Source organism: Schistocerca nitens, chromosome 6 (assembly GCF_023898315.1).
Source record: "Schistocerca nitens isolate TAMUIC-IGC-003100 chromosome 6, iqSchNite1.1, whole genome shotgun sequence".
In the NCBI taxonomy this organism is placed as follows: Eukaryota; Metazoa; Arthropoda; class Insecta; order Orthoptera; family Acrididae; genus Schistocerca; species Schistocerca nitens.
The window spans coordinates 539,509,624-539,522,962 of NC_064619.1; the positions used below are offsets into that span (position 1 = coordinate 539,509,624).

Here is a 13,339-nt window from a genome sequence, read left to right on the forward strand (position 1 = left end):
AAATGTTTGTGTCAGCAGAAAGGGTAAAATGTGACTCAAAGCTGACACACATTAGAGTTTTGGGACTCCATAGTTCACCGTGCCCCACTTACATGCACAGATACTGCTTCTGTGATATTCAACAAAACAGTCTTCTGTTCTTCAGTTAGAATGTAATCCACATCCAAGGCGACCAACTTAAAACATAAAACTTTTTCATAAGAGGTCATCATGTTTGACTCATCTGAAGGCTTTGGACAGATGACAAAAAATTTCAATGAGACACATTCTTCTATTGACGGATTCTATGACTTGGTTGGTAAATGAGAATACATCCTGTTTACTTGATGTACCCTGTTGGAAGCTAAACTGAGTTTTGTTCTGTAAGTTGCGGCTGTTGAGGTGATTGACTAGCCTTCTTTGAACAAGTTCCTATAAATTTTTGAGAAGCACATTAGGCGGGAAATCGGATAGTAATTAGTTACTTTTACTTTATCACCCTTTTTATAAAGAGGATTAACAACCGTAGTTGTAAATCAGAGCTTGCTCCACCCAAGGTCAACTACCTTCGAAAGTCAACCATGGAAAGGTCTTCTAGGAAAAAATTTCCACCATCTTGTCCAAGAATGCAGGAGATGGCTACATCAGATTCAGTGGGTAGCCACCTAGAAGGCGTTAATGAGTCGGAGAATTCGCGATCACCAATTCTTATGCCAGTTTATAAGAACGGGATCAAACAAGATAAGCTCAACTACACTGCAACTTATAATATTAATCCTCTACTTAAAGCAGGAAAACTAAAGAATTTGATGCATGAATTAGATAAACACAAAATTTTAGTACCAGGACTCCAGGAAATGAGAAATACTACAGAAGAACCATTCAAATCGCAAGGCTACAGAATTTACAACGGGAAACCTGGAATAAGGGTTATGAAGAATGTCCCCAATTTGGAACTGGGTTTATAGTCAATGTGAAAATAAAAGATTCAGTTATCGATTTTCAAGACATCTCCCCTAAAATCGCAACTTTGAGTTTAAAAGCATCCAATAAAATTTATACCATCATTAATGCTCATGCCCCTACTAATGAAAAGAATTTTCTGACAGACTAGGAAAGAATTGGAAAAGTTTGGGGATCTCCTTGACCAAACAATAAACCAAGTAAATATTAACAATGTTAAGATCCTGTTAGGGGACTTCAATGTCCAACTCGGAAGAGAAAAGAAATACCGGATTATCACTGGGAAATGGGCTCCACATAAACAAACAAATAATGGTCAAGACTTGTTGAACTCTGTAGGGAACACAAACTGATCTCAAAGTCCATATACTTCAAAAGGAGGCCAAACAAACTTAAAACTTTGAAACATCCTGATTGGAGAAAAGGAGAATGGCAACTGGATCATGTATTTATCAACAAATTCTTCCACAGAGAAATCTACAATGTTAATGGAAATGAGTGTTTGGCCTACAGGTTCAAGATCATTACATTGTCAAAATCAAAATTAAGTTCACACCACTAAGAAAAGAAACCAAAGTGCAATAAACGAAAGAGGAACTTTGATCCCCACCAATTAATTAGAAATGATAAATATAGACAAGTCACACAAAACATAAAGCCGACAGATAATTTAGAAGAACTGGTTCAAATTCTCAGACAACAAGCAGAAAATTTAGCCCCATTGAGCCCCCGAAAAAGACATGTCTTGTGGAACTCAGAATGTGACAAAATTCATAAAGAAAGACACCATGCATGGTTAAAATTTCAAACGCACAAAACAGAAGAAAATGCAACCAAACTCAAAAATATCAGGAAAACGTTCACACAAATGATCAGGCAAACCAAGAGACAATCACAGAAAGATCTAATCGACTTAACAGAAGAAAATTACCATAAAACCAATTCCGGAGACTTTTACAAAATGTTTGGAAGACAATTACAAAAATTTGCCCCTCCCATGTTAAAGCTGAAAAGGGAAGATGGAAAAATGGCACATAATGACAAGGAAAATGCCGAAATCATGGCAAAAGCATTTAGTAAACTTTTGATTTATGAAGAACCCCAGGAACTTTTAGCAATTAATACAGAATCACCCATCAAGACTCCACATGATCTCATAAATCCTCCAACAATTCAAGAGGTGGAAACGGCACTTAGAGAGATGAAAAATCATAATCCATGCAGAGAAGATAAAATTATAAGGCATGCAGAGAAGGCCAAGTTTTTGCAGAAATGTGAAAATGTGCCAGTGATACAGTTTAAAATCCTTGCACATAGCCCTAACAAAAATCTGGATAACAGAAAAGTTTCCCGAACATTGGACCACAGCTATAATCCACCCACTCCACAAAAAAGGAGATAAAGGCAACCCAGGTAATTACAGAGCTATCTCTCTCTCTCTCTTAGACTGCACATACAAATTTTCTCCAGAATCTTATACAAGAGGATCAAAGAGCAACTAGAGGAAGAATTAGGCGAATACCAAGGAAGCTGCAGACCTTGGAGAAGCCGTGCAGAACAGATCATCACTTTAAAATTAGCCATATCATATTACAAGAAACGAAATAAACCTCTTGTAATAACCTTCGTGGACTTTAAAAAAGCATATGACTGTATTCATAGACCTTCAATGTTAAAAATCTTAAGACATTTCGAGCTCCATACAAAATTAATCAAACTGATATTACTCACCTTAACCATCACTGTATCAAGTTCAGGGGGGGGGGGGGGGGGGGGAAATAGTACAAGACTAATCCAAAGAACATCCAAATCGGAAGACCCAAAGACAACATAAGTTTAAATTTTCTAGGATTTTGCTGATGACCTTGCTCACTTGTCCAACAGTATTCAGGAAACCAAACAACAAGTTACCTCACTACAGGAAATATCACAGAAAATTGGTCTTGGGATATCCTTTGAAAAAAACAGTCATCACGTTAACTGACACACCACTCATAAACAAAATTGCCATATCTTCAATAAAATTCTTCAGGGTATCAGACCGCATCGTCATAATTTAAAATGCGCCAACGTTTCAGCCAGCGTTGCAGCTAGCCTTCATCAGGGCCTTACTTTAACTGCTAAATGAACACACTTGGTTCCTTAAATAGCTGCACGAGAAAACCGTGTCATTACTTGATTGGCTGTAAAAGGAGGAGGAGGAGGGGTGAAAGATATGCTTTATTGGTGTTTCCTTTATTATCTGTCATTGGCTGAAATAGCTGTTTTCTATTGGTCTTTATACGAGGGTTGCCCAGTAAATAATGCCCCATATTTTTTTTCTCCGAAATAAAAAATATTAGAAATGTGAAACTTTAGGTGCGAGTTATTTGAAGTTTCCCGCGTGTGTACGCAAAGTTTCAATTTCCTCCGACAGAGAGCGGTGGTGTAGGAATGTTCTAAAATGGCGTCTGCAAGTGACATCCGTCAGAAACAACGTGCAGTGATTGAATTTCTCGTAGCAGAGGAAGAAACCGTGGGCAATATCCATAAACGCTTGTGCAACGTCTACGGAACATCTGCAGTCGATAGGAGTACTGTTGGTCGCTGGGCACAGAGGGTGAAAGCATCAGAGGGCGGTGCTGCGGAGCTCCGAGATTTGCCGCGGTCGGGAAGGCCTCCCACGGCTGTCACGCCTGACATGTTGCAGCGGGCTGATGTTCTCATTCGACGGGATCGACGCATTACGACTCGACAATTGGCACTGGAGTTGTCAGTAAGCAAAGGAAGTGTGGATGTGATTATCAATCAGCTTGGATACTCAAAAGTGTGTGCAAGATGGGTTCCTCGGTGTCTTACTGTCGATCACAAATCCCAAAGAAAAGACATTTCTTTCGATTTGTTGCGACGCTTTCACGTTGACGGGGAGGCCTTTTTGTCACGGATTGTGACAGGTGATGAAACTTGGGTGCATCATTTTGAGCCCGAAACAAAAAGACAATCGATGGAATGGCGTCATGCTTATTCTCCACAGAAGAAAAAATTCAAAACAGGTCCTTCAGCCGGAAAAGTCATGATGACTGTGTTTTGGGATTGCGAGGGCGTAATTCTCATTGATGTGATGCCAAAAGGCAGTACCATTAATTCAGAGGCTTATGTCAAAACATTAGACAAACTTAAGCAGCGCTTCCGGCGCCTTGGGCGTCATGTTAACCCACAGGATGTTTTGATTCAGCATGATAACGCTCGTCCTCACACAAGTTTGAGGACTTGTGAACACATCGCGAAACTGGGTTGGATAGTGTTACCCCATCCACCCTACAGCCCCGATTTGGCTCCTTCAGACTTTCACTTGTTTGGGCCAATGAAGAATTTCATTCGTGGAAGACGTTTTGCCGATGACGAAGAAGTGATTCACGAAGTGACAACCTGGCTCCGTAGGCAGAGTAAAGATTTTTACCGGCAGGGAATACACGCTCTTGTGTCTCGCTGGAAAATGCCGTCGAACTTGAAGGAGATTATGTGGAAAAATAAAGCAAGTAGACAAAACATCAGTCTTTCACATATGTAAATTTGATTGTTGTGGAATAAATACTTCTGGAGAAAAAAAATATGGGGCATTATTTACTGGGCAACCCTCGTATTAATCCACCCCATTGGAGGAGATGGACGAATAGCGAACAGGTGATGGCTGTGACGTCACACTGTTTCCATGCTGTCCAGAAGCCGGCTGCGGCGTGCCATTGCTTTGTGTGCTCGCGACCACTACTGCGGCTCTCCGCGTGTCTGCATGGGCCGCCACGGCTCTGCTGCCGCTCCGTAGCCCTGCTATTGCAGGCAGCCAAGACCTCGGAAGCTTGTACCCGTCCTCTCTATTCATGTTGGCGGGTCTTTTGGCTATTTCTATCGCCTCTCTAATCTTTCTTTTGAAAGTGAGAGGCTGTTGCGCCAGGACGCGGGCTTCTTGAAAAAATATTGGTTTCCCGCACTCGTCTCTGTGTTCCGCCACTGCTGACTTAGTGTGTTGTTTCAGGCGGATATATCTTTCATGTTCCGAGAGCCTTGTGCTAATCGCACGTCCCGTCTCACCTATATAGACTAATCCACACGCACAACCAATTTCATACACGCCAGCTGTGTGTAGTTTGTCAACTGCATCCTTGGTAGAACCGAGCATGTCTGATATTTTGTTTCTGCTTCGGAAAATTGGTTTGATGTCGGCTTTTCGTAGAACCTATCTACAAGAAACTTCAGGGAGATCCGACGGCCAAGGTAATCAAAACGGCGCAGGCACTGCTCAAGCACTCTAGAATCAACTTCGACAAGGCCAGAAGATTCATCCCGCAAGTGACACAGGCACCAAGGATATATGGTGTACCAAAGGTACACAAAACCGACTTCCCCTTAAGGCCCATAGTAAACAGTATAAATTCGCCGACCTACTACCTAACGAGAGAACTGGCACCTAGGCTCCGACACCTAGTGCATCAAACCGAGTCCCACGTTAAGGATTCCACTCACTTCGTGTCTCTCCTAAAGGAAATGCATGTTACGGACCAAGATCTGATGGTTAGTTTCGACGTCAAATCCCTATTCACGAATGTCCCAGTGTCAGATACTGTGAACATCCTAGAAGAACGCGTGGCACCTGATATATGTGAGCTTGTGCGCCACTGTCTGACAACCACCTATTTCAAGTGGAGAGGTCAATTTTATGAACAAACTGACGGTGTAGCTATGGGCTCACCCCTATCGCCTATCGCAGCAGAAATTTTCATGGAGGCATTTGAGGAAACAGCCCTCCAGTCCGCACCATTACGTCCAAATTGTTGGCTTCGCTATGTCGATGATACTTTCGTCATCTGGCCCCACGGAGAAGAGGAGTTACAGAACTTCCACAAGCACCTTAACCAACAGCATAGGAAAATTCAGTTTACAATGGAAACAGAGAAGAATGGGGTGCTGCCTTTTCTCGACGTGGAAGTTTATCGAAAACCTGATGGTAAACTTGGCCACAAAGTGTACAGGAAACCAACCAATATGGACAGGTACCTTCACGCCTCCTCCCACCGTCACCCCATGCAGAAGAAGTTCGCCCTGCACACGCTAACGAAGAGAGCGTACAGGATAAGCGACGAAGAACATCTGAAGACAGAACTTGAACGCCTCAGGTCCATCTTCGGAACTAATGGCTATGGGAAGCAGATGATAGACAGCACCATGTCGACAAGGGAGAAGACTAATAGGGAAGAGGAGAAGGAGGCACAGAGCATTGCTGTGTTACCATATGTACAAGGGGTCACCGAACGTATTGGCAAAATTCTACGAAAAGCCGACATCAAACCAATTTTCCGAAGCAGAAACAAAATATCAGACATGCTCGGTTCTACCAAGGATGCAGTTGACAAACTACACACAGCTGGCGTGTATGAATTTGGTTGTGCGTGTGGATTAGTCTACATAGGTGAGACGGGACGTCCGATTAGCAGAAGGCTCTCGGAACATGAAAGATATATCCGCCTGAAACAACACACTAAGTCAGCAGTGGCGGAACACAGAGACGAGTGCGGGAAACCAATATTTTTTCAAGAAGCCCGCGTCCTGGCGAAACAGCCTCTCACTTTCAAAAGAAAGATTAGAGAGGCGATAGAAATAGCCAAAAGACCCGCCAACATGAATAGAGAGGACGGGTACAAGCTTCCGAGGTCTTGGCTGCCTGCAATAGCAGGGCTACGGAGCGGCGGCAGAGCCGTGGCGGCCCATGCAGACATGCGGAGAGCCGCAGTAGTGGTCGCGAGCACACAAAGCAATGGCACGCCGCAGCCGGCTTCTGGACAGCATGGAAACAGTGTGACGTCACAGCCATCACCTGTTCGCTATTCGTCCGTCTCCTCCAATGGGGTGGATTAAAATAAAGACCAATAGAAAACAGCTATTTCAGCCAATGACAGATAATAAAGGAAACACCAATAAAGCATATCTTTCACCCCTCCTCCTCCTCCTTTTACAGCCAATCAAGTAATGACACGGTTTTCTCGTGCAGCTATTTAAGGAACCAAGTGTGTTCATTTAGCAGTTAACGTAAGGCCCTGATGAAGGCTAGCTGCAACGCTGGCTGAAACGTTGGCGCATTTTAAATTATGATGATGCGGTCTGATACCCTGAAGAATTTTATTGAAGAAGACAACGGCCACAGAAGCCTACGCTTACAAAATTGCCATAGGAAACCAAGAAATCAAAATTGTAGATAAATTTAAATATCTGGGAGAAATCATAACACATAACCTCAATGAAAAGCCAACATGGCATAACAGAATAAACAAACTGACTGGAGCACAATATATCACCAAGAAAACCTACAACAAAGAGAACCTGTCAATAGCAACAAAATTAAAACACTACAAAACAGTCACTCAACCAGAAATAACATACGCAAGTGAAACCATCTTCAAAACAACTAACATTGCACAAATAAACAAAATACTCAAAATAGAGAGAAGAATCATCCGAATGTGCATCAACGAATCATACCAGAAAGATGGACACTGGAGAGTAGTTACAAATGAAACAGTCTACAAGGATATAGAACCGGTAATGAGTTCAATCAGGAAGAAACGCATTTCATTTTTCGGACATCTAATCAGAACACCAGAGAACAGGATCATTAGGAGAATAACAGAAAAATTGTGGAATAGTAAGCGCAACATTAAGTGGATTACAGAAATCAAGGAAGATGTGGATGAGCTACAGATTACATTGGAAGATCTAAGAAGCAAAAGTGACAAAATCAGGAAACTCACAGACAAACAAACCAGACCGCAAACGAGAATCAACAGACAGACAATAGAAAGGGTTGTTTCTGACGAAGAAAGAAGGATGAGATCTGAAAGAATGAAGAAGTACTGGGCTGACAGGAAACTGAAAAATTCTTTGTATTAAGTTGGCTAGAGTGGTCGAGTGAAGGCCATAAAATATAGAGAGGAGAAGAGAAAGAGGATTAATAATGGCATACTTAAGTCTATCTGTGACAGTTCTTTGTTACAATGATACATTAAAAATATGGCACAGCATCCCATTTATAAGATAACAACAGTGCTTAACAATTATGATGATTCTTTCATCAATCAGTGGACTTTTTATTTTTCATTTTACTAACTGATCTTTCAATTTTATTTACAGTGACAGGAGACATCCGAATCTAGTTAACACTTGAGACAACTGTGTCTTAAGAGCCATGGCGTTATCAATAGAGCCCTTACATCCAATTTGGTATGCATTTGACAGGAAATTATAGTTGAAATTCTCTGCTACTTCTCTAGTTTTATTAAAAATCATCTGATTGGTTAAAGAAGCCATCCATAATGCAGCTTATGAAGCACTGGGAACTAAAGAAATCCAATAGAGTAATAGAATACGTGATGAGTGGTGGAACCACTCAGTACAAGAAAAGGTAGAAAGTAAGAAGAAAGCTTATAATAAATGGTTGAACTCAAGATCAGACAATGACTGGCTGGAATACAGAGAGCGGAGAAAAGATGCACAGAAAACAATAATTAAGGCAAAAAACGAAGCCTGGCAGAAAACCAGTGAAGACAGAGAAAAAAGCATGGGGAACAGACGAGCAAATAAAGCCTGGAAGGTATTAAAAACAATGAGAAAACAGAATAAAGATAAAGCAAATATAAACCTCATTAGCATGCAGGAATGGGTACAACACTACCAAGGAATACTAACTGAGAACAGAGCTGCATTCACTGAGAACCCACCAGGCATTGAAATCAGTAATGATAATATACCATCGATAACCCCAAAGGGAGTCCTAAATGAAATGAACACCATGAAAAACAGAAAGTCGCCAGGTCCAGGATTAATTTATATAGAACTGGTTAAAGCAGCACCATCAAACTCTTTGAGATATTGGCAGTGATTTTTGACAAATGCCTTAGAGGTTACAAAGCCCCAAAGGAGTGGAAAAAGGCAACAATTACATCAATATTTAAGAAGGGCAACAGGAGGAATTGTGCAAACTATCGTGGTACTAGTGTGATGCCATCCATGGCGAGAGTCTATGGCCGTATCCTAAAAAAAAAGAGTATAGAAGAAGAAATAACTGAATCTGAAGAACAAAATGGATTCAGATCTGGTCACTCCTGTACTGATGGAGTATTTACCCTCAAAAACCTGGTGGAGAAAAGGGCAGCAAGGGGCCTTACAACCCACCTTGTCTTTGTAGACCTCCAGAAAGCTTATGACACAGTTCCACAGAACAAGCTATGGACAAGTCTAATTGATAATGGTCTGTCACCGAGCTATGTGAAAGCTGTCAGACTCCTCTACCAAGGTTGTACGGCAATGGTTAAAGTGAGAAATTAACTATCTCAAGAGTTTGAGGTGACAAAGGGACTACCCCAGGGATGCACATTTGCCCCTGCACTCTTTAAAATCTACCTAGAGGAGGCACTAAAATCATGGGAAAGAAAATGCGAAGGAATTGGTGTCCCTATACACGACGAGATCTTGTTCACTCTATTTTTTGCTGACGACCAAGTGTTAGTGGCTGGAGATGAGGAAGATGCAAATTACATGCTCCACAAATTAAAAGAAGAATATGAAAAATGGGGTCTTGTCACAAATGTATCTAAAACAGAATATCTGAAAGTGGGAGGAAATACTGTTAACGACTTACAGCTCAGTTCTGATACTGTAAAAGGGGTCATAATTTTAAGTACTTGGGAGTGATACTGTCGTCCAATGGTAGAAGTATGGATGATGTAAACAATAAAATAGGCCAGGGCAAGCGAGCCATAAAACAACTAAATGGTATTCCCTGGAACAAGAATATAATGCGCAGAACAAAACTTACCACCTACCACACAATTATTGATAGTATCACAATATATAGTGCAGAGTTGTGGGAACTAACTCAGAAGCAGAAAGATCGCCTGCTGGATGTTGAGATGGATTCCTGGAGACGGAGTTGTGGATACTCCGGACTTGACCATATTAGAAATGATAGGATCAGAGAGGTTATGTATCAAAAGCACAATCCTAGACTACATAGAAAGGAAGTGCCTATTCTGGTATGGCCACTTACAGCGTATGCCAGGCACAAGATGGCCAAAACGGGTATGGCAATGGACTCCACATCAAGGAAGAAAGCGCGGTAGACCTGTGAGATGCTGGAAAGACGACGTCAACGAAGCAATGGCGGTGAGAGGTCTTAATGAAGGAGACTGGAATGACCATGAACGATGGAGATTGGGATGCGAGAGGCGGCAGCAGCCGTAGGAACCTCGCTCATATTTATATACTGTGTCTGAGTTCACTGATGTCTTATTAAATTTTCTGTTTCTCCTTTTATTATACAGCATCTTGTATGGTCTTTATTTTACTATTGTAATGACAAAAACAATTAGTTATTGACAAAATTATTTAACTGGATAGATAAAAAATCTACTTGAGAAGCGGCGGCAGAACACACACATAAAAGACAGTTGTAACTGGCAAGCTTTTAGAGCCAGACAGAAGGGTTGGAGGGAAAGGAAGAGCAGTGAAGGAAACGGAATGCAGAGGTCTAGGAAAAGGGGTAGATTTCGGAAAAGGCCCCCACAACTGTTGGTCAGGGGAGACTTACCATACGGGATGAAAAGGAAAGAGTCGTTCCTTCTCATCCCTTATGGTAAGTCTCAACTGACACGCAGTTCAGTGTGTCTTTCTTCAAATCTTCCCCTTTTCCTAGACCTCTCCAGCCCATTTCCTTCACCCCTCTTCATTCTGCTGAAGGAGGAGCCATTGGCTACAAAATCTTGCCAATTTTTATGTGTGTGTTCTGCCGCCGCTTGGTAAGTAGATTTTTTATCTATCCAGTTGACTTACTCTATTATTGGAAGCATCAATTTCAGACTAATTAGACATACTGCTTGCCTCCCCAAAATCTTTTCTTAGAATATTGCCATGTAATTTGTAGAATGAGTCAAGTTTTGCAGTAACAGGCAGAAACAGTGACCGCACGCTACACCTGTAAAGCATATTTACAACAAATTATGACTACTGATAATTGAAATTGGAATTGCATCTAGATTACCTTACATATTTGTACGTACATGGAGATGAACAAAAATATGGAAACACCACAAAAACAACAACATTACCATTCCTACTACGCCGCAGTAAAACCAATGACATTCAGAACAGCTTCCTGTCATCTCAATATGGTCCTATATGGTTGTCAAGGGAATCTTATAAAATTCTTCCAGCAAATTAGGAGCATGTTAAGGAACGATGATGGAGGTGGATTGCTGACACACGCCCTGCTCTCCAAAGTATATCACAAAAGCTCCATAGCATTGAGATCTAGTATCCAGGATAGATGCAACAATTCTTCTTTGATCTCACAAAACCAGCTCTGGATGCTGTGAGACACATGAGGGGATTGATGACCTTAGCAGTTTAGTCCCGGTCAGCCAAAATGGTCAGATAATCTGCATGAAATTCTTAAACTGTCAAAATATTTGTACATAAAGATGAAAGAATCTGAAATTTTTTGGTTGTGTAGAAATTATTTTCTCCATAACCCCCATCCTAAATGTTCTAATAATTTCACAGTATGTTAGTTGGTCATTGTACTTAGGGAAGGTACAATCAGAGTGGGCAATACTTGTCCACAGAAAATATGAGAAATCTTTTAGGTGGACCTAGCTCTAGTCTCAAGGCCAAACAGTCATGGGCAATTCAATATTTATACTGTTCCCTGATTTTAAGTAAACTTAATGCAACACTGGTATTTCTGAATCAAAATAAGTACTTTACATTATCATAAGTTAGAGGGAACACAATTCATAATTTTGTTCAAAACCGTTTTATAACAAAAATGAGAAACAGAATATTTATAGCCAATATTATTCACAAATTATTGTTGTCTCGTGTCACGATTTTACTTCTTTATGACTTTCCATGAATTTAAATTGCCTACACTGTAACAATCAACGCTGCATTGATGAAAAGAGTTCATTTTTTTTCTTCATCTGCTTTCATTTCGAATTAATAGTTTCATGATTGTTACTAATGTTGATATGGTGCGTAAAAACCCCGTAGCATCTCTTATGGCATCAACAGCTTCATGCTGGAGATCAAATCTTGCTACAATATGTTTACAAAAACCTCGTACCCAATCACATTCAGTTTTTCCATGACCTGTTGCTGAAAATATCTATTTTTTTATCTTAATACCTGTACTACAGTACCAAGTTCATAAAGCTTCAAGCGGTTTTTAAAATGAGATGTTGCACCATCAGTCACATACACATGTTTAGGAAATGCATGACCTCCACATGCTATGTCATCAATTATCATGCTGACAGTGTAGCAAGCATGTACACTGCCATGGATGAGATCCTCACTGACAACAGCAAAATAGTGTGATGTTCCAAGGAAGTTGGAAGGTTTGACCATAATCGCGTAAGACCATAATATTACATTTACGACGGCAAAGGGCAGCTCGAAGGCTGTCAGCACTGTTCATAGCAGTTTCTCTCATAAAATTCCCTGTGTCTCGCTGTCCGCTACTGTGCACCAGAGAGACTCCATCAGCTATAATTGACACACAGTTGGTGGAGAGGGAAAATTATTTTTGTCTTCAAGAATGGCGATAAAACTTATCCAGACAACTACAGTTCATAAGTTACATGAAGGACATAAGAACTGTTTTCTAAATTCGTACCTCCATAATTGAAAGCTCAGAACTCCTATTGGGTTATCACATTATGCGTCTCTTTCGTCGCCTTACAAATGAAGACAAGCTGCATATTCCCGCTGAGATGTCATCTTACATCATTCGCGTTGTACCAACTTAACACCCCACTGTAGCTTTCTAACGTCTAAACAATAACAAATATCTTGAATCAAAACAACAACAAATATACACACAACAACAACTGACAAACGACTACATCGCCCATAGACACTAGAGTACAGTCAGAGACTCTGGTACAGTGACGACAAACAGCGCTGCCAACAGCTTATTTGAAGGACTACCATAGAAGTTGCTTAAATTACTAAGATCTGTTTGCTATATAATTTTTAAAAGTATTTTACGCACAAATATTATGTGTGTACTTGGATTTAATTACTGTATTCGTCAGAGCCACCTTAGCTGTCAAAACCAGCCTTATGTGAAAGGCACTTTACCCATTTGTGGGCACTGAGATTTAGTGTGAATAGTTTGCATTTCGTAAGCAGAGACACTCATACATTATACCTGTAGAAAGACCGTACCATGGCCAGAATCACGCAAAATTTTTAAACTATGACACACTTTCATTCTCTTCCTTCGTGAGTTTGAGGATGAACGCGGCGGTGAGAGCAAACAGCTAAGCCACAAGTGCTTATTTTGCTTTGCTACGTGTTGTAGAAGGCCCAT

The 13,339-nt window shown here is 40.9% G+C and overlaps 1 protein-coding gene across 2 annotated transcripts in view; it reads right to left on the minus strand.

The window, feature by feature from the left end:
• Positions 1-12,886, minus strand: part of LOC126262864 (uncharacterized) — a 178,413-nt gene extending 165,527 nt beyond the window's left edge. For both annotated transcript variants that reach the window (XM_049959731.1, XM_049959730.1), the window contains exon 1: positions 12,641-12,886. In XM_049959731.1, the coding sequence (XP_049815688.1) occupies positions 12,641-12,646 (6 nt within the window). In that variant the 5' untranslated portion in view covers positions 12,647-12,886. The remainder of the gene's footprint in view (positions 1-12,640) is intronic.
• Positions 12,887-13,339: the final 453 nt, after the last annotated feature.